This window comes from Macaca fascicularis, chromosome 12 (assembly GCF_037993035.2).
Source record: "Macaca fascicularis isolate 582-1 chromosome 12, T2T-MFA8v1.1".
NCBI classification, from domain to species: Eukaryota; Metazoa; Chordata; class Mammalia; order Primates; family Cercopithecidae; genus Macaca; species Macaca fascicularis.
In genome coordinates, this window is record NC_088386.1 from 137446249 (window position 1) to 137466550 (window position 20302).

At 59.0% G+C, this 20302-nt stretch overlaps 2 protein-coding genes and 1 long non-coding RNA gene across 51 annotated transcripts in view; 1 reads left to right on the plus strand and 2 right to left on the minus strand.

Annotated features, from left to right (window-relative positions):
• Positions 1–15226, minus strand: STK25 (serine/threonine kinase 25). 16 transcript variants are annotated; one of them, XM_074010786.1, is made up of 13 exons: positions 15145–15226; positions 14655–14784; positions 8811–8869; positions 6267–6497; positions 5530–5586; positions 4977–5085; positions 4064–4221; positions 3792–3977; positions 3441–3586; positions 3037–3151; positions 2557–2628; positions 1375–1511; positions 1–679 (listed from the first exon to the last, which is right to left on the minus strand). In XM_074010786.1, the coding sequence occupies exons 5-13, from the start codon at positions 5563–5565 to the stop codon at positions 640–642; spliced, it is 999 nt and encodes a 332-aa protein (XP_073866887.1). In that variant the 5' UTR covers positions 5566–5586; positions 6267–6497; positions 8811–8869; positions 14655–14784; positions 15145–15226; the 3' UTR covers positions 1–639. The 16 variants fall into 16 exon arrangements, with proteins under 16 accessions (XP_073866887.1, XP_065382479.1, XP_073866885.1 ...); XM_065526407.2 differs by having other exon boundaries at positions 3441–3631; XM_074010784.1 differs by having other exon boundaries at positions 15083–15226.
• The window catches only part of LOC141408254 (uncharacterized), an 18868-nt gene continuing 12995 nt past the window's right edge, over positions 14430–20302 (plus strand). For 6 of the 34 annotated variants that reach the window (XM_074010801.1, XM_074010794.1, XM_074010810.1 and 3 more), the window contains exons 1-3: positions 14430–16104; positions 16272–16386; positions 16525–16589. In XM_074010801.1, the coding sequence (XP_073866902.1) occupies positions 14683–15675 (993 nt within the window). In that variant the 5' untranslated portion in view covers positions 14430–14682 and the 3' untranslated portion in view covers positions 15676–16104; positions 16272–16386; positions 16525–16589. Of the gene's footprint in view, positions 16140–16271; positions 16387–16524; positions 16590–17590; positions 19426–20302 lie in introns of those variants that run through there. The other 28 variants (XM_074010802.1, XM_074010796.1, XM_074010813.1 and 25 more) reach the window with 13 other exon arrangements.
• The window catches only part of LOC141408255 (uncharacterized), a 44992-nt gene continuing 43941 nt past the window's right edge, over positions 19252–20302 (minus strand). The window contains exon 3 of the long non-coding RNA XR_012421693.1: positions 19252–19381. This is a non-coding gene — a long non-coding RNA (uncharacterized lncRNA). The remainder of the gene's footprint in view (positions 19382–20302) is intronic.

Sequence of the window (20302 nt, forward strand, 5' to 3'; positions counted from 1 at the left end):
TGTCTCCAAGTCAGGTCTTTATTGAAAGTGGCAGGGGCCTCTCAATGTTCTATGAAAACTAACATATTAACCTCAGAATATTTAAGGAAACAAGTAAATTCAATTTTCTTAAAAAACAAAACATTCTGGATGACACAAGTACTTATGAGCAGACACAGTACCTGATCCAACACCACAAGGCAAATCTATGGCCATCATGGGCCCTGGGAGGACAGCGGCCAGGGCACTCCTCTGGGGGCTGTCCTGTTGCCTCTCCCCATCTCATGGGAGGAGGAGGCAGAGCTGCCCTGATAGTTGCTCTGCGCCTTGGTCTGAGCGGCCATAGGGCTGCGTGAGTCTGCAGAAGACCCAGGCATAGCTCATGAGGACCATGCTGGCTGCTGGAGCCCCCGTGAGCTCTATTGCTGGGCCAGGAGAGGAAGGAGGGCAGTGGACATGTGGAACGGCATCCCCTGACGTGCACAACAGCACACTGCAGGGGTGGAAGGAGACGGTGACCTGGCATGTGAGGCCCACAGGATCTGACGTGTCCCTGCAGGCACGAAACAGCACGGGGCACCTTCCAAGTCAGCACAGTTCTTATGGAGCTCAGAACAAAAACAAAGGACCTTCTGTCCCCTATCTGAACAGCAGCGCGTTTCAGCGGGTGGATGTCAGGTGGTTTCTGTTGTGTGAAAACCTGCAGAGAGAAGAGCCCACCTCTGTGTGCATGCACCTCTGTGCCCAGGCTCCTGACGGCCTCTTGGGTGTGCAGTCTGCGGTGGCAGCCCTGACAAGCCACCGCACCACGTGGGTCTGAAGTGTCCCCAATGCACAGGGTCTCAGGAGCAGCACTGATTGGCCCAGACCCCACCTCCAGAGCTGCTGCCCAGGGGTGCCAGGAAGGGGTCCCTGGGTGTGGACCAGGACTTAGGGCATCTGCCGGCGGCATGGCGGTTGGACCCTAAATCCACTGGGCGGTGGAGGGCCCAGTATCTGTCCTGCCCTGTTTGCGAAGGACTCAGGTCAGCACAGGGGCAGCTCTGACGTTTTGCCGCCAGCGTGTTAGAGCAGCTCCTGGGAGCCACTAGGTGGCAGAGGTCAGCTGAGGACAGTCGTGTGGCCACTGAGGCCAGGACCCTGAGACGCTCCTCAGACACTTAGACTGGAAAGGCCCTGCCCACTCTCTCCAGCCCCAAAATCTCCATGGCCCTGTGAGCTGTGAGCTGGGTCCGAACAAGGAAGAGGATGCCATGCCGCCCCTTCCCGGAGTGAAGCGAACCCATGTAGTTCCAAGCGCAGCCACACCCACGAGTGAGCACTGGACCTCACCCCACGTCCAGCTGCTGCTTGGCGGGGGTGCTCTCCCCAACCCTATGGCCCGGCCACCCTCACCTCTGCACTCGCTCCACCAGATGCACCATCAGCTTGTCTGAGATGCCGGGGCAGGACTCCTCGGCCAGGCTGAAGGCGTTCTCCAGCTCCTCCAGAGCACCCACGCTCCCGCCGCTCTGCTTGTGCTTCTCTTTGAGCTATGGAGAGACCACCTCGCCTGACCCTGGACCCCAGGACAGGCCCTCGGAGAGCCCGCTCCTTTGCTCGGCCAGAGTCATGCTGGAGGCCTTCAAGGCCTTCGTCTAGGACCCGGGAGCCCTTCAGCAAGCCAGGAAGTGAGGTGGCCCAAGGAAGCCTGCCCTGCCAATGGGGACTCTAGTGGTCCTTCCCCACAGCCCCTACCCTCCCTCTACACTCCAGGGAATCTCGGGCCTCGGTTCTCAGGAGGGGACCAGATGGCTTCCTCCCAGCTGAGGATCATGGAAGCCACTGAATGGGTCCGATCAGACCCAAAAACACAAAGCCCAGAAACTCCCAAAGCACAACCAGGCCCAGATCTGACCTCCATCAAGACACCAGCTCCGAGCCTCTGTCACCGGGTGTCACCCACCCTCGGGGGCTGTGGCTAGGTCAGCAGGCTGCCCGGGACCTGGGCCTGAGTGGCTGCTTCACTGGGGCCTCCACATGGGCTGGGGCCAGTGTCCCTCGACTGCTCCACCCTCTGCCATCCTCAGGCAGGCTCTCCTGTCACCACCTCTCACCCACATCCTCCCCAGGCTCCAGGAGGGGCTCCTGGAGAGCACACCTGGGCCCAAGCCCACTGGCCACGCCCTGGGCACAGAGCTCCTGGCTGCATCACATCTCTGAGAATGGTGCCGACTGCCCATTAGCAGGTGACGCTGATGCAAGGTCATGTGACTAACCAGGGAGGCACCTGCCCTGGATGGACCCCGACTACATCTTCTCTGCTTTCTCTATAGAAGGGTCATCTGTGTTTGCACTTGAAGAAAACAAAAGTCGCTCTGGGAACCCAGAGGACCTTGGCAGGTCTGGGAGCACAAAAGGTCATCACAGCAGATTCTGCTCCTTCTACTCAGGAAACCCAGCCCATAATCAGCTGCAGGAAACCTAGAAGCTGAGACTGCCCCACGGCACTGTGAGGGGACATCCCCGCGGAGCAGCGTCCCAGCCTTGTCCCTGGCGGGGCTCCAGCCCCAGCCCCAGCCCCAGCCCCCTTCTCACCTCTCCGAAGACAGGCCGGACCAGCGTGGACAGGCACTGGGACCTTGGCTGCCTCTTGACAGGCTCTGCGGGCTGCAAAGGAAGTGGAGGCCCAGGGTGAGCAGGGCAGTGCAGGCGACAGGCAGGGCACTCCCATCCCTTCAGGCTCTAGCCTTGAAGGGATGGAGACTGGGAGCAGCCTGTCACGGCACATGCCCAGGGCTGGCCCCAAAACCATCAAGCCACCCAGATGGCCTGACTCAGGACTTGCAACTCCCACCCACCCTCTCCTCACAAATTTGGCTCCTAACAGGCCCTCATCTTCCCAGCACATGCTGGGGCTTGGGGTCTCCACACCAGGCCCAGTGCCACAGTGGGCTTCAGACCACCCCTGCCTTTCCCAAGCTCCTTGTCCAAGCCCCAGACACTGGGTGGACAAAGCTGGGTCCCGCACCCAGCCCCAGGGGTGCACAGCAGGCAGAGGCCAGGCCGGGAACAGACCTTCTGTGAGCTGTGCAGGGCCGTCCCCTTGTGAAGCTTGCTGTGTGGACTCGGCCGGATGGTGGGGGGGAACGTCCAGATGGGGCCCTGCTCCCCGTCCTCCGCCTCGCCATCACTGAAGAGGATGAAGAGTTGCCAGGGTCAGTGGGGGGAGGACCAGGAGGCACAAGGGCCTCAGGGCACACCTCACGGCCAAGGGAAACCCGAGGTACTGGGCGGCGCTCTGCCAGGCCACGGAGTCCAACTGATGCCTCAGCAGGCCCTGTCCTGCAGCCTTAAGGGGGTCCCTGCCCAATACTATATCTGGTCACTCTCACCCCTAGAGCCCACGCCCCTGCTTCTGGAGTGGGGACCACCCACGTCACAACACCGAGGGTCACCATGAGGATAAACCAGGCCCCTACATGTCAGAGTCCTCGGAGCTGGACTCCTCGCCATGCCCCTCGGACTTCCAGCGCTTATAGCGGTCGATGAGCTCCGTGAGGAAGGAGGTCTTCTTGGTGTAGCGTGTGATGAACTTGTGCTTCAGGAGCTCCTTGGCTGTGGGCCGCTGTGCGGGGTCAGGGGAACATCGGTCACTGGGCCCAGCCAAGCTCTGCCTCAGGAAAGCAAATGTGAGGCAGCCTGGACTGGGGCAGGTCCTCATGGCTACAAGGCTGGGGGGCCTAGGCCTCCGGGCTGTGCTGCCCACCCCAAGCAAATGCCCTCCCTCCATATGCCCGTCCAGAAGGGGCCAGGCCAGAGGCGGGCCTTACGAATCGGGGGTCCTTGTTGAGGCAGGCCTCCACGAACTCCTTGAACGGCTTGCTGTGCTGGCCCTCCAGTGTGGGAGGGCTGTTCTTGGGAATCAGGAACAGGACGCGCATGGGGTGGAGGTCAGAGTTTGGAGGCTCCCCCTTGGCCAGCTCGATGGCCGTGATCCCCAGGGACCAGATGTCGGCCTGGACAGAACACAAGGACTGTCGCTGCCCTGAGCACCCCAGTCAGGCGTGGTGCCCGCACCCGCCCGCCCACCCACTGCACCCACCTTGAAGTCATAGGCCGACTGCTTGATGACTTCAGGCGCCATCCAGAAGGGGGTGCCCACGAACGTGTTCCTCTTAATCTGTGTGTCTGTGAGCTGCCCTGCTACCCCAAAGTCCGCCAGCTTCACATCCCCCTGCTCCGAGAGTAGCACGTTGGCAGCTGCTTGACACAGGACAGGCAGACGTCATGCCAGGCTCCACGTGGCTCCACCCAGGGCCCCCTGAGAAGGGCCAGGGTATCATCCACCTGGCCTCCTAGGGCACAGCAGGGCTGTCCTCAGGACTTCAGCCCTCCTTGCCACTCTCAAACCCAGGGCCACCTAGGGCCACAGGGGCACTGCCAGAAGGAGCCTAAGGTCTCCACTCCGAGCTCCAGGGCTCTCCCTGCATTTGGCTTTTACAACAAATCCCAACGACAGGCGACTTCGCCCACTGGGGGCTACCACAGAGGTGACCCTGACCAAGGGTGTGGCCACCATGGGCCTGCCAGGAAGCCCCTTGCTCCACCAGACTTGTCCCCTACATGAGAGAGATGACTCGGTGCCGGTGGCAAGTCCCTCCCCACAGGCTGGCCCAACCTCATGTCTGCACTTAGCAGGGCCAGACCACACGCTGGGGCTACTCAAGCCTACACCTGCTGTTGTGCTGTGAGCCACCGGGAACCAACAACTGTGGCTAAGCGTGGCTGTTCCTACACTCAGTCCACAGCTGGTTTCCTCAGCGTACAAGGAAACTGTTACAAACAGTATCTTCTGGAAATGGAGCAAGACAACTGCTCAGTTTCAGGGTGGCCACAGGGTTCTCTATACCCCAGACGCTGGGCACCACTAGCCACTTGCCCCTCACAGGCCCCAGCCTCTCTAAGGTCAGTGGGGCTCAGGACATTACAAGAGCCACATTCACCCCCAGCAGGACCTTTGATGTCTCGGTGGATCTTGCGTTCGGAGTGCAGATAATCCAGGCCCTTCAGAATTTCCCGCAGGATCGTGGCAATGTACGTCTCCTCCAGGGGACCTGGTTTAAGCTGGAGAGGAAGGTGGGACAGCAGGGCCTCAGCTCCTGTCCCAGGCCCAATGCCTGAGTTCTCCTGTCTCTCTGACAGGGGAGGGCTGTCCCTGCAGATAGCCGGGGGCTTCATGTTCCTTTACTTCTCAAACACAACTTTCAGACGGGAGTGGGGTGGTCTAAAGCATATAAACCAGCTTCGCTTTACTGTCATGTAACAGAAAAACAGGCTCCCAACCATCTCCCAGCGTGCCTGCCCCCGCCCACTCCCACAGGCCAGGACCCCTTTCAGCACCAACTGGGCAGATGTGCGGATGGCAGTTCATTTTTGCTTTAGACGATTCGTAATTAACACCTAATGTGCCATGACACCAAACGAGAGGTGGCCCCTGGAGCCCATGAGTCTGAGGAGCAGGGGACTCGGACACTGCATGACCCCCCACTGCCATGGCCTATGCCTCACCAAGTCCAGTGCCGAGCCGCCGCCCAGGTACTCCATGATGATCCATAGCTTGGTGCTCTGGGACCGGAGACAAACCCATCAGCATTTGGCAGTGAGAGGAAGGGCATGCTCCAGGGTGGGAGTCAGGCCGGAGTCAGCCAGGGCCCAGGCCCCACCGGTCCCATCCCTGCCAAGAACCCTAAACAGGAAGGGGCTCCCTCGGCCTTGCCCATCTCCCCGCCTGCCACACTGCTGCTACAGATGCTCAGAGGACGGACTGAGTACACAGAACAGTGGCTAAGTCTACTTCACCAAGACCCCGTCAAAAGCCAGGCTGCTGAGCCAGTCCTACAGGGCTGGGAAGAGGGCATGGCTGGCAAGCACATGGCCCAACACACCCATCATCTTCCTGGGCAGGATGGCCACAGCGTTCCCTACACCCCAGACCCTGGCACCACCAGAAACCTGCTCCTCACAGGCCCTCACCACTGCCAGCAGGGGCGCCCCAGAGTGCTCCTGGCAGCACCCTCACTGCATTACCACAGGCAGGCAAGTGGGTCCCAATGGCCACTCAGAGCCGAATGACCCTCGTGGACCCTGCTCGCACCCTGCCTGCCCAGGGCAATTTCCTGGAGGGCATGCACTGAACTGTCAAGGCCGCCTTGCACCCTCTGGCATGTCACTCAGTCCCTCTGACATGGAAGAGAGGGCCGGGCACACCACCAGCAGGGCCGCCGCCGCCTCCCCCCAACAGGCACCTTTAGGTAGGAGCCAAAGTAGCGGGTGATGTAGGGGCTGTCGCACTGGCTGAGGACGGTGATCTCCTGCTGGATGTCCTCAATCTCATCCTCGGCCTCCTCCAGGTCGATGATCTTGATGGCCACCACCTCCTTGGTGTGGTTATCGATGCCCTTGTAGACCTCCCCAAACGAGCCCTTGCCGATGCGGTCAAGCTTGGTGAAGAGCTCTTCAGGGTCCACTCGAGAGTGCTGAGGGGCCGGTGGGGACAGAGGGCAGACAGTGCCGGTCACGAGAGGCTGGGACAGGCAGAGGCTGCCCTGCTGGGGAGGAAGGGACCTGTAGGGAAGGGGGAGTCCGAGCGAGTGCGCCTCAATTCTTCTCTGGTTTCTTCCTTTACCCCTTTTTGTTTAAAACCTAAACTTGGCTGGGTGCAGTGGCTCACGCCTGTAATCCCAACACTTTGGGAGGCCGAGGCAGGTGGATCACTTGAGGTCAGGAGTTCGAGACTAGCCTGGCCAACATGGTGAAACCCCATCTCTAATAAAAATATGAAAAAATTAGTTGGGCGTGGTGGCTCATGCCTGTAATCCCAGCTACTTGGGAGGCCGAGGCAGGAGAATTGCTTGAACCCAGGAGGCAGAGGTTGCAGTGGAGCCAAGACCGCACCATTGCACTCCAACCTGGGCAAGAAGAATCAAACTCCGTTTCCAAAAAAAAAAAAGCCTAAACCTAAACTCAACTCTCCACGCAAGGGAAAAAGTCCCCGGAAAGTATAAAGAGGCCAGGCCAACTCAGTGAACCTGCTGGAAACAGGAACCTTAGGTGATGACAAGGCATGAAGGTTGCCTCATCTAACCTACCATGCAGCCCCATGAGAGATGTTAATAGGTTAATAGCCCCTGGGGGTTAGGGGATTGGGAGCTCTTAATTTGCTATAAATCTGAAACTATTAAAAAATAAGCTCAACAGGCCAGGCTTGGTGGTGCACACCTGAGATCCCAGCACTCTGGGAGGCCAAGGCGGATGGATCACCTGAGGTCGGGAGTTCACGACCAGCCTGACCAATATGGTAAAACCCCATCTCTACTAAATACAAAAAAATTAGCCGGGTGTGGTTGCGCATGCCTGTGATCCGAGCTACTTGGGAGTCCAAGACAGGAGAAGCGCTTGAACCAAGGAGGTGGAGATTGTGGTGAGCCGAGATCAGGCCATCGCACTCCAGCCTGGGCAACAAGAGTGAAACTCTGTCTCAAAAAAAATTTTTAAATTAAAAAAAAAAAAACAAAAACTCATCAAAAACAAAAAACTCTCGGTATGTGTTAACCAAGCTCTCCTTCACTCCTAAAAGCCACATATTTAGAAAGGGCTTCCCTCACCCCTCCGTAAGTCCTCCTGACAAGTACACCAGCGCCGGGTCAGAAACTGATGCTTTCTTGATGCAGAAAACTGCCTCCCACAGTCCTCAGATTTAAAGAAGCAACGCCTGAAAGTTTCTGAGCCACCGGTGTGGAAGGTGCCTGGTCTGTGACCCAGGCCCAGAGTCCAGGGGAAGCCAGGAGAGGTGTGTCCTCAGGCCTCCATACTTTTTTTTACTTATTTGAGATGGTGTCTCAATCTGTCACCCAGGCTGGAGTGCAGTGGCACCATCTCAGCTCACTGCAACCTCTGCCTCCTGAGTTCAAGCAATTCTTCTGCCTCAGCCTCCCAAGTAGCTGGAATTACAGGCATGCACCACCACCCCCAGCTAATTTTTTGTATTTTTAGTAGAGATAAGGTTTCACCATCTTGGCCAGGCTGGTCTTGAACTCCTGACTTCAGGTGATCTGCCACCTCAGCCTCCCAAAGTGCTGGGATTATAGGTGTGAGCCACCATGCACGGCCCCTCCCCCCACAACATCAAGGGTCTTGATGCCAATTTAGTGTGGCACAGCATAAAAAGGCAAAACGGGCTGGACGCAGTGGCTCACGCCTGTAATCCCAGCACTCTGGGAGGCCGAGGCGGGCGGATCACAAGGTCAGCAGATCAAGACCACCCTGGCTAACACGGTGAAACCCCATCTCTACTAAAAAATACAAAAAATTAGCCAGGTGTGGTGGCGGGCGCCCGTAGTCCCAGCTACTTGGGAGGCTGAGGCAGGAGAATGGCGTGAACCCGGGAGGTGAAGATCGTGCCACTATACTCCAGCCTGGGTGACAGAGCAAGACTCCGTCTCAAAAAAAAAAAAAAGGCAAAACGACTAATTATGCCCCCAAAACACTGAGGCCCAACTCATTCTGGTGCTGAAGACAGGACGGGTCCTTGGATGGGGGTGCCCTCCACGTTCCTGGGCCTGGGGAGACCGTGCCCTCCAAGGATGGGGTACACCACATACAGCCCCCACGCTCACCCCCTGGACACGTGTGCAGGGTCCATCCCAGGCCTAAGCCCAGCAGAGGAGTTGGTTGAAGCCAACTGGACATTGCACCAGCCCAAGGCGACATTTCCTTGTGAAACTGCCAATTAGCTGACCTCCCAGGGTTTGCAACCAGGAGGGTGGAAGGGGCGGCACACAGGCCCTCACCTTGAAACATGCTGCTACACATCCCTTTCTGAGCCCCAGACCCTGAGGTGACAGGAACTCTGGGGAAGGAAAGGCAGTTAGGGGAGGGCCAGAGGCCACCTAACCCTTCCCTGCAAGGCTGACTTGTCAAGGCCTGGGGGTGTGCAGGTGGCCTCCATGCAGCAGCTAGAGCAGGCCAACTGCAGTGTACACACAGACCCTTGCTCAGCCCAAAGGTCTGGTCACTTGAGACAGTTGGTCCAGTCAAAAATGACCTTTCTCATTCCCTCATCAGTACCAGTAGCCTAGTCCTAAAGCCAGTACCACTGGAGGAAACAGCAGGGGGTGCCTTGAGCCCACCTGCTACCAGGAGTCCCCAAAGCCAAGGTCAAGAAACTCAGCCAGATAGAGAGCTGAGTGCTGCTTGGGGTCCCTCTGGTCATGCTGGCCAAGGTGAGCTGTGTCTGCCCCCAGCCCCACCACTACTGCTGACCATGTGTTCTAAAGAGAAGCCAGGAAAAATTCAGAGCTGACAAGTCAGATGCTCAGCATCTCCAGGCTGGGGGTGGGTGGCACAGATGAGATCAGCACCGGCCCCCATCTGAAAGGAAAGGCAGCCCAGAACATGCAATCTTTTCTTTTTTTAAGATGGGGGGTCTTGCTGTGTGCCCAGGCTGGTCTCCTCAGCCTCCTGAGTAGCTGGGACCACAGGTGCATGTCAAAGCATCAGCTCATCAGCCCACAGGCTGTCATGGGTAAGGAGTCAGTGTTAAAATATCGCCCTCCTGCCATGGAGAGCATCATCTCCGTTTCCTCCTCCCTGTTTGCTCCATTTCTGGTGGAGAACCACCCATTCCTGGCCCAGTCCTGGATGCCAGGTGCAGGACAAGGTTAAGAAGCAGCTCCTCTTTTTTTTTTAAGCTAGAGTCTCGCTCTGTCGCCCAGGCTGGAGTGCAGTGGCGTGATCTTGGCTCACTGCAACCTCCGCCTCCCAGGTTCAAGCGATTCTTCCACCTCAGCCTCCTGAGTAGCTGGGCTTACAGGCACCCACAATCATGCCCGACTAATTTTTTTTTTTTTTTTTTGTATAGACGGGTTTTCACCATGTTGGCCAGGCTGGTCTCGAACTCCTGACCTCCAGTGATCCGCAGAAGCAGCCCCTCTTCTGCCTGCTCCTCCTCCAGCAGGCCCAGCGCCACCTTGCCAAATCCTCCATTTGCTCAGTCCATCAGCGCTTACTCAAGGCCCTGGGACACCGCTCCACCAAGTCATTAGCCTGCAGGCCTGGCCTCGGCCTCAACCCAACCCTGCCCAGGCACCCGGAAAGACCCCAAGGGAGTCCTCCGGGGGACTCCAGGAGGTCTGGTTGGCGCCCTGAGCTTGGGTCCCCCTGTCTACTCCTGTCTAAGGTGGCCTAAGAGAGGGCCTGGAGAAGGCAGGGCCATGGCCTGGCAGCATTACCCAGCACCACCAGGCCTCTGACTCCTAGGGATCTCTTTCCCACTCTTCAGGCCTCTATGGATGATGCATCCTCCTGCTTTGCTCTGTTCCCTGCTGAGGCCATGCTGCTCTCCACACAGGGCCTGGAGTTGAGTCTGCTCCATCACAGCAGCCCAAGAAGGGAAACCCCTGGGTGGGCACTCAGACCTGTACTGCTCCAGAGCAGGAGAGCACAGTGGACCCCCAAGCCAGAGCCAGGGCTCACGAGTCCAAGCAGAAACTGTGTGACAGGAACCCTCTTGGCTGTGATCCTGGCCCTACAATGACATCGCAGGCCAAGCCAAGGCAAGCCATCCTCACCCCCACCTGGAGAAGAAAGGGTAAGTGGGCCTCTGGCCTGCAGGCTGCGGATCCTCTTTTGGATGTAGCAGCAGCTGTGGCCTGGACGATCACTCAGGCCACTCAAATGACTCTGGCGGTGGACACCTGCTCTCCACATCAGCCCTGGGGCTGCCAGGTCTGGGGCCTGCACTTGTCAACGTGTCTGCTGTCAGTGTTGCCCCACAAAACAAAGCGAACAACCCAGCACACACAGCTGAGACACCCCCAGCTGCCACCTGACAGGCAGCAGCTGAGTGACGATACAGTACCCTGGCACCCCATAGCCATTCGGGCCCTCCAGGGCCAGGCAGGAACTGGCCAGGTAGAGGGGAGAAGCCTAAGGCAGGAGCACAGGCTGTGGGGGGAATGCACCCCACTCTCCCACAAAGGGGCTGCCCACAGGTCCACGGACACCACGGCAACCATCTCAGGAGAAAACCACAGCCCCTCAGGTTTTCTGCCACTATATGAAGTCAAGTCTCTCATCATCCAGGCTGGGACGAAGGACCCCTAAAAGGACAAAAGGTGCTTCCTACCTTTGGAGTCCCTTCCCCAGTGCGCACACTCCCTTCCCCAGTGCGCCCACTCCCTTCCCCAGTGCACCCACACTCCCTTCCCCAGTGCGCCCACTCCCTTCCCCAGTGCGCCCACTCCCTTCCCCAGTGCGCCCACTCCCTTCCCCAGTGCGCCCACACTCCCTTCCCCAGTGCGCCCACTCCCTTCCCCAGTGCACCCACACTCCCTTCCCCAGTGCGCCCACACTCCCTTCCCCAGTGCGCCCACACTCCCTTCCCCAGTGCGCCCACACTCCCTTCCCCAGTGCGCCCACACTCCCCCCCCAGTGCGCCCACACTCCCTTCCCCAGTGCGCCCACTCCCTTCCCCAGTGCACCCACACTCCCTTCCCCAGTGCACGCCTACTCCCTTCCCCAGTGCACCCACACTCCCTTCCCCAGTGCCCACACTCCCCCCCCAGTGTGCCCACACTCCCTTCCCCAGTGCGCCCACACTCCCTTCCCCAGTGTGCCTACTCCCTTCCCCAGTGTGCCTACTCCCTTCCCCAGTGTGCCTACTCCCTTCCCCAGTGCCCACACTCCCTTCCCAGTGCGCCCACTCCCTTCCCCAGTGCGCGCCCACTCCCTTCCCCAGTGCGCCCACACTCCCTTCCCCAGTGCGCCCACTCCCTTCCCCAGTGCGCCCACACTCCCTTCCCCAGTGCGCCTACTCCCTTCCCCAGTGCCCACACTCCCTCCCCAGTACGTCTACTCCCTTCCCCAGTGCCCACACTCCCTTCCCCAGTGCGCCCACACTCCCTTCCCCAGTGCGCCTACTCCCTTCCCCAGTGCCCACACTCCCTCCCCAGTACGTCTACTCCCTTCCCCAGTGCCCACACTCCCTTCCCCAGTGCGCCCACACTCCCTCCCCAGTGCGCCCACACTCCCTCCCCAGTGCCCACACTCCCTCCCCAGTGCGCCCACACTCCCTTCCCCAGTGCGCCCACTCCCTTCCCCAGTGCGCCTACTCCCTTCCCCAGTGCCCACACTCCCTCCCCAGTACGTCTACTCCCTTCCCCAGTGCCCACACTCCCTTCCCCAGTGCGCCCACACTCCCTTCCCCAGTGCGCCCACACTCCCTCCCCAGTGCGCCCACTCCCTTCCCCAGTGCACCCACACTCCCTCCCCAGTGCGCCCACACTCCCTTCCCCAGTGCGCCCACTCCCTTCCCCAGTGCGCCCACACTCCCTCCCCAGTGCGCCCACACTCCCTTCCCCAGTGTGCCTACTCCCTTCCCCAGTGCACCCACACTCCCTTCCCCAGTGCCCACACTCCCCCCCCAGTGCGCCCACTCCCTTCCCCAGTGCGCCCACTCCCTTCCCCAGTGCACCCACACTCCCTCCCCAGTGCGCCCACACTCCCTTCCCCAGTGTGCCTACTCCCTTCCCCAGTGCGCCCACACTCCCTTCCCCAGTGCGCCCACTCCCTTCCCCAGTGCGCCTACTCCCTTCCCCAGTGCCCACACTCCCTTCCCCAGTGCGCCCACACTCCCTCCCCAGTGCCCACACTCCCTCCCCAGTGCCCACACTCCCTCCCCAGTGCGCCCACACTCCCTTCCCCAGTGCGCCCACTCCCTTCCCAGTGCGCACACTCCCTTCCCCAGTGCGCCTACTCCCTTCCCCAGTGCCCACACTCCCTCCCCAGTACGTCTACTCCCTTCCCCAGTGCCCACACTCCCTTCCCCAGTGCGCCCACACTCCCTTCCCCAGTGCACCCACACTCCCTCCCCAGTGCGCCCACTCCCTTCCCCAGTGCACCCACACTCCCTCCCCAGTGCGCCCACACTCCCTCCCCAGTGCACCCACTCCCTTCCCCAGTGCACCCACTCCCTTCCCCAGTGCGCCCACTCCCTTCCCTGGGTCTGATCGCACCAAGAACCAACAGCACACAGTCACAGGGCACCTCAGAGCTCCAATTTCTCATCCCGTGACCCAAAGGAGCTATTTCTGCAGTTCTTAAAAATAAACTGGTGGCCGGGCACGGTGTCTCACGCCTGTAATCCCAGCACTTTGGGAGGCCACGGCAAGCAGATCACCTGAGGTCAGGAGTTTGAGACCAGCTTGACCAACATGGTGAAACTCCGTCTCTACTAAAAATACAAAATTAGCTGGGCGTGATGGCACACGCCTGTAATCCCAGCTACTCGTGAGGCCAAGACAGGAGAATGGCTTGTACCTGGGAGGCAGAGGTTGCAGTGAGCTGAGATTGCGCCATTGCACTCCAGCCTGAGCAACAAAAGTGAAACTCTGTCTCAAAAAAATAAAAAATAAAAATAAAATAAATTGGTGACAGATTTTTCTCCCAGCACCTTAGTCATGTAAGTTACCAGATACAGAAAGTCAAAAATCTGTTAGCTTAATTCAGCATCAGTCAGCAAGCCCCAGTCCCATCTGTGACCGCGCAGGTCCAGGCTGCCTGGCCCAAGAGCTGCACACGGTATTCCGGGTCTCTAGGCTGGTCCAGTTTCCTCCAAAGCAGCCCTGACTCCAGTTCCTGCCCCTATGCGGACAGACGCCCTTCCTGTTCCACTGCACACCCAGCTCTCAGGAATTCAGCACAGAGGAGTGAACAAGGAGGGCCACACATTTTAGCGGCGATTCCAACACCTTAGGCAGAGCCAAGGCATCAAGGAGAGCAAAACCGAACGCTAAGACGTAAAAAAACCCAGCAGCCAGAGTCAAAAAAATGGGGAGAGGTACACAGTGCAAGTCTCCAGGTCCCAGGCTGGCTGTCCCCACCCTCCTTCCCTGGCATGCCCTGTGGCAGCAGCAGCTGGTCCTCATTCCAGACTAAGGGCTCGCTGTAGTGGCTCCCTCCGAGGCTGTCCCACCAGACGCTTCAAGGTGGCTCCATAGTGGAACCGACTTCTTCAAAGAGGAATGACGAGCCTCCTGTTCGGGCAACCGCCCGTAGCAGGGGTTAAACGGTTCTGAACAGAGCAGCCTTTTCACCTTCCCCTGGGCCAAAGCACACACGCGTTTTCCGCTTTCCCTGCACACCGGCCGCTCAGATCGGCTTCTCCACGTTCCCAGCCCCTCAGCGCCCATCAGGGTCTCCTCTACGGCCCCCGCCCAGCCCAACACGGCCAGAACGGCCGGAACGACCCGTGGCCCGGGCTCAGGCCGCAGTGTGGCCCCTGACCTTCCACTGCCTTCAGATGCCGACACGAGGTTCCCGCCCCGCGCTGGGGGCAGCGTCCTGTCCCGGAGCCGGTGTCTCTTCACGCACCTCCGCCGCCCTCGCACAGGCGGAGCCACCCGGGGCTCGGTGTCAAGAGGTCTGCGAGCTCCTACCACGCAAAACGCCACAAGCACACGGCAGAGCCCGGGGGCCGCCCTGCGCCCACCTCAGGACGGCTCCGCTGGTCGCACGACGCGCGCTCCTTCCCTCACCCACCGCCCGCTCCGGCGAGGCGCCCCTCGGAGCCCCCGGGAAGCTCTGGCGCCCCTCGCTGAGAGGCCGCTAGTCTTCCTGAACTGCACCCTCCTCACCTGGTTGGCAAATCCCCGGAGGTGAGCCATGGCCGGGCCGCCTCGGACCCTCCGCCGACAGCCCCGAGAGGCGTCTGGATCCCGCGGAGAGGCGTGGAGCCGGCTCGCTCGCCCCTGCGGCGTCAGTCCACTGCGAGGGACAGCAGGAGCGGTCGGCGCCCAGTTCAGTCATCTGAGACCGAGCTCCGGGGCGGCGGGCTGGAGGGGGGCCCCAGGAGACCCCCAGGCCATCGGGGCCCCGCCACGCCCGGGCCTACAGCCCAGGCTCCCGGGGACTCGCCGCCCCTCCCGTCCCCGCCCCCACCTCTTCCGAGGCAGCTTCCTCCCGGTGCCCCCGCCCCGGAGTCCCCGCCACCGAGCCCCGCCCCGGGCCCCTCCCTCCGCCCCCTCCCCAATCGCCGCTAACGCGCGCCCGGCAGCGCGCCCACCTCCGCGGGGCTCCATCCCGGCCTCCCCCGGCCCGCTCTGCAGCGCCCGCGAAGGCTCCCACCCGCAGCCTCTGTTCGCCCGGGGACCCCGGGCCTCCCAGCCCGCGAAGCAACGGCGGTGGCGGCAGCGACAGGAGAAAGCCCGGAGGAGGCGACGGCGAGGGCGGTATTCGGCGTCGCGGCCCGCGCACGGCTCTCTGGGACCCCGAGTCCCACCGCCCATTCCGGGCCCGGAAGCCTGCTGGCGTTGGACTACAAGTCCCGGCAGGCCGCGAGAGAGGGGCGGGGCTCACATGCGCCCCGCGAGGCTCTCTGGGACCCCGAGTCCCACCGCCCATTCCGGGCCCGGAAGTCTGCTGGCGTTGCACTACAAGTCCCGGCAGGCCGCGAGAGAGGGGCGGGGCTCACATGCGCGCCGCGAGGCTCTCTGGGACCCCGAGTTCGGCTCCCGAAAGGCTTGGACTGCGTCTCCCAGCAGGGCGCGCGGCGGGGCGGGCGGGGCACGTGGTCGTTGTCGCGTCGCGTCTTCCGTGCCTCGCCCTCGCTGGCCTTCTGCGTCTGCTGGCGCCTGCAGGGCGTCGTCTCCGACGTGACGGCGGCCGCGCGGCGTTTCCCTTGGGCTCTGCCCTGCGCAGCCCTGGTCCGAGCTGGCCAGTAAGGCCCCGCGCCCTCCCCGCCTCGCCCCGAGGATCCACCGCGGCCGCCCAGGCTGTTGGCCTTGTCCTCACGGCTCGGAGATAAGCCGGCGCTGGTCACACCGCGAAACCCCTGTTCGCACCGAGACCCCGCTCGGGATCATGCGCACAGGCCAGGGCGCAGCAAGCCTTGGAGAAGCTACCTGCACAGCCCATTCCTTGCGCGACCTTCGCATCTTCTGCCTCAGTTTCCTTACCTGTAAAGGGGTGATCATAGGACATCCTTGGTCACACCTTTGTGGGACCCACCTGGGCTAGAGCGCGGTACCCGCCCAGGACAGTGACTGCTGCTGGAAACCGTCGTGGCACTGGGGTCACCTCCCCAAGGTCAGGGAGGGACTTGCAGAGCCCAAGGCTACCTGGTGCGCCCCCCTGCCCCGTGGGCCGCCAGGTCATAGTGCCCCCTGTGTGCATTCCCCTGGTGCACCGCAGGGATCCCCACCTGTCCGGTGAGGAAGATTTGTCTGTCCTCCACTCTGTGTCCACCCTTACAGGCCCTCAGTTTCCATGATGGCTCAGCACAGATGACTATCCTGACCACCTCACACCCCTCCTTCCTCAAGAGGGTTCTGGCGTTTCTCTTTGCTCCCTGGTGCGTGTTTTCTCATGGTGCGTTGCCAAGTCCTTTAAGAAGCCATGTTTCCCTGTCATGCATCCAGGACAGCCCCTTGAACCCCTGGGTCCCCATCTCATCACCCCTGCTTGTTGACATACTGACTTGGTTTTGTTTGTGCTTTGACTCCCCAGGAGGAAGTGGGCTTCCTGCAAGCAGAGCTGTGCCCAGGACCATGCCAGCCCATGACAGGCATTCAGTAAGTTTGTTGAATGAATGTGTAATATATGAAGGTAATATATGTATTGAATGTGTGTAAATAGATGCCTGCTGCATCTCTGGCCTTCATGTGGTAATTGCTGCACTTTTCAGAAGTGTCTAGAAGAGGCTGGGAGCAGTGGCTCACACCTGTAATCCCAGCACTTTGGGAGGCTGCGGCAGACAGATCACTTGAGGTTAGGAGTTCGAGGCCAGCCTAGCCAATATGGTGAAACTTCATCTCTACTAAAAAAAATTAGCCGGGCATGGTAGTGCGTGCCTGCAGTCCCAGCTACATGGGAGGCTGAGGCAGGAGAATCGCTTGAACCTGGGAGTTGGAGGTTGCTGTGAGCCAAGATCGTGCCACTGCACTCCAACCTGGGAAACAGAGCAAGGCTCCATCTCAAAAAAAAAAAAAAAGGTGCCTAGAAGAGTTTTCCAGCTTTTATCTGTTTGTGGCCAATTGTTAATACTTTGCTCCTGGCTGCTGTCTTGCTAAGCTGCCATTTGGACTTGAACATCGCCATGTCTTTTCCTGCATTGACCTTCCAGGCCCTTCTTCCTGTTTCTCATATTTTCCATTTCTTTTTTGTTGTTGTATACTTCTGTTATTCTTCGGGATTTTTGTTTGTTTGTTTGGAGACGGAGTCTCGCTCTGTCACCCAGGCCGGAGTGCAGTGGCGTGATCTCAGCTCGCTGTAACCTCCGCCTCCCAGGTTCAAGTGATTCTCCTGCCTTAGCCTCCTGAGCAGCTGGGATTACAGGGCCCCACCACCCCTGGCTAATTTTTGTATTTTCAGTAGAGATGGGGTTTCACCATGTTGGTCATGTTGGTCAGGCTAGTCTCAAACTCCTGACCTCGTGATCCGCCCGCTTCAGCATCCCAAAGTTCTGGGATTACAGGCATGAGCCACCGTGCTTGGCCTTATTGTTTGGTTGTATCTTTCAACTTTCATATAAAAATTTTCTTTTCGGTGATTTTTTTTTTTTTTTTTTTTTTAGATAAGGTCTTACTCTGCCACCCAGGCTGGAGTGCAGTGGGGCAATTTTGGCTTACTGCAGCCTGGACCTCCCAGGTTCAAGCAGTCCTCCCACCTCGGCTCCCCATGTAGCTGGGTCCGCAGGCATGTCACCACACCCAGCTAATTTTGTAGAGACAGGTTCTCACCATGCTGCCTAGGCTGTTCTCAAATTCCTGAGCTCAAGTAATCCTCCCACCCCAGGCTTCCAAAGTGCTTCTGAAGTACAGGTGTGAGCCACCGAGCCTTGTCTCTATTTTTCACCTCCAAGAAATTTTAGTTTTTTCTCTGGGCACTCACTTTCTTCCTTGGGAATATGGAGCTAATAGTGATGTTCTTGTAGACTGTGAGAATAACACCGTATGTAGCAGGCCTAGCCCTTGGCAGGCGCTCAGCGAGTCACTGTGTTGATTATTGACAAGGCTGACCTTGGGTGGGAGGAAGGAACACTCACAGTTGAGCCCCCTAGGCAGCTCACCCTCAGGTCCAGTCACTTGGTGACTGCAACAGCCCTCCGAGGCAGGCAAGGGATAACTGAGAGGTAAAGGGATGTGCCCAAGGCCACAATCAAAATATGGCGAAGACAGGATTGAAGCCAGGTCTCCTGAGTCCTGTTTGTATGCTGCAGGGGATTCAGGTAGGAGTGGAGAGAAGCCGGAGTTGGACTTTGTGTCAGCCTGGGTCAGGTGTGAGTTGGCCAATCCTCCTCCTGGTTTGACAGACAAGGAAATGAAACCCAGAAAGGGGACAGCATAGCAGCATCTGGATTAGACCTGGGTTCGCCTTCTGATTAAGATAAGAGATTGGGCGCTTGAGCTTGTTCTTCTTTCCCTGCCAGACCTGATAACTTGTCAAAAGGGGCTCAGGAAGGGAGGCTAAGCGCTGAAACTGTTCAGAGAAAGGAGTGGGCTCCCAGCAGGTGAACGCCACAGTTGTCCAGAGGTAAAGCTTGGTGACAGTGAAATGGGGGGAAGAGGCCTTCGCTTGAGCCCCCTTCATTGCACACAGAGCCTGGGAAGGCGAGGGGCTGGAGCTTCATTGCACACAGAGCCTGGGAAGGCGAGGGGCTGGAGCTTCACTGCACACGGAGCCTGGGAAGGCGAGGGGCTGGAGCTTCACTGCACACGGAGCCTGGAAAGGCGAGGGGCTGGAGCTTCGTTGCACACGGAGCCTGGAAAAGCGAGGGGCTGGAGCTTCACTGCACACGGAGCCTGGGAAGGTGAGGGGCTGGAGCTTCATTGCACACGGAGCCTGGGAAGGTGAGGGGCTGGAGCTTCATTGCACACGGAGCCCTGGAAAGGCGAGGGGCTGGAGCTTCATTGCACATGGAGCCTGGGAAGGTGAGGGGCTGGAGCTTCACTGCACACGGAGCCTGGAAAGGCGAGGGGCTGGAGCTTCATTGCACACGGAGCCTGGGAAGGTGAGGGGCTGGAGCTTCATTGCACACGGAGCCCTGGGAAGGTGAGGGGCTGGAGCTTCATTGCACACGGAGCCTGGAAAGGCGAGGGGCTGGAGCTTCATTGCACACGGAGCCTGGGAAGGCGAGGGGCTGGAGCTTCATTGCACACGGAGCCCTGGAAAGGCGAGGGGCTGGAGCTTCATTGCACACGGAGCCTGGGAAGGCGAGGGGCTGGAGCTTCACTGCACACGGAGCCTGGAAAGGCGAGGGGCTGGAGCTTCGTTGCACACGGAGCCTGGAAAGGCGAGGGGCTGGAGCTTCATTGCACACGGAGCCTGGGAAGGTGAGGGGCTGGAGCTTCATTGCACACGGAGCCTGGAAAGGTGAGGAGGACGACAGCAGAGACCCCATGGAGACAGGTATGTGCATGAGTCAGCAGCTTCCCACTCCTCATCCCTCCATCCCCCCAAACACACACAAATCACACAGCAGCAGGGTTTCCCAGCGTAAATAATGTGGGGATATTCCAGAAATATTCCAGAAAAAGACACCCCTGTAGGGTGGGCTTTAGGCTGGCCTGACAATGGGCTTCCTACCCAGTCTTTCTACGGCAAAGCCCAGCACTTGACAAGTCCTGCTTTTGAATGCAGACTCCTTGTGAGCTTCCTATCTCCTCAGTCTTAGTCTCTTTAAGACTGCTAAGGATATTGTGTATTGGGAAGACTTTCAACATGAACAATAAAGACCAACGTAAATTAGAAAAATGACCTGAGAAGAAATAGAAACACAGAGAAACGAAGAGCATTCTGGAACCTTGTTAGAACATTCCTAGAACAATAACAGAATGCTTCAAGAAATAGCCCAAGAAAAGGTTATCAGGAGATAAAATCACAATAGATTAAAGTTACTGCGGGCTCTTTGATTCTTACTTTTGGAGAAGTCAGCCTAAGAAATCTACCCAGAAACCCATGTGGAAGACACACAAAGGTAGATGCACAGCCAGCCCTGAGCTGTGTGGCCACCCCAGTGTCAGACACGTGAATGGAAATGGAATTCCAGCCTAGGTGAGCCTTCAGACAGCTCCACTCCCAGGCTCTCTCACCATGACTCGATGAGGAGCCACTCAGCTGGATTCAATGAACCCACAGAACCAAAGACAATGATAACATGTTTTAAGAAAAGTAAAGTTTAGGCTGGGTATGGTGGCTTACACCTGTAATCCCAGCACTTTGGGAGGCTCAGGCTGGTGGATCACTTGAGGTCAAGACCAACCTGGCCAACATGGTGAAACCCCGT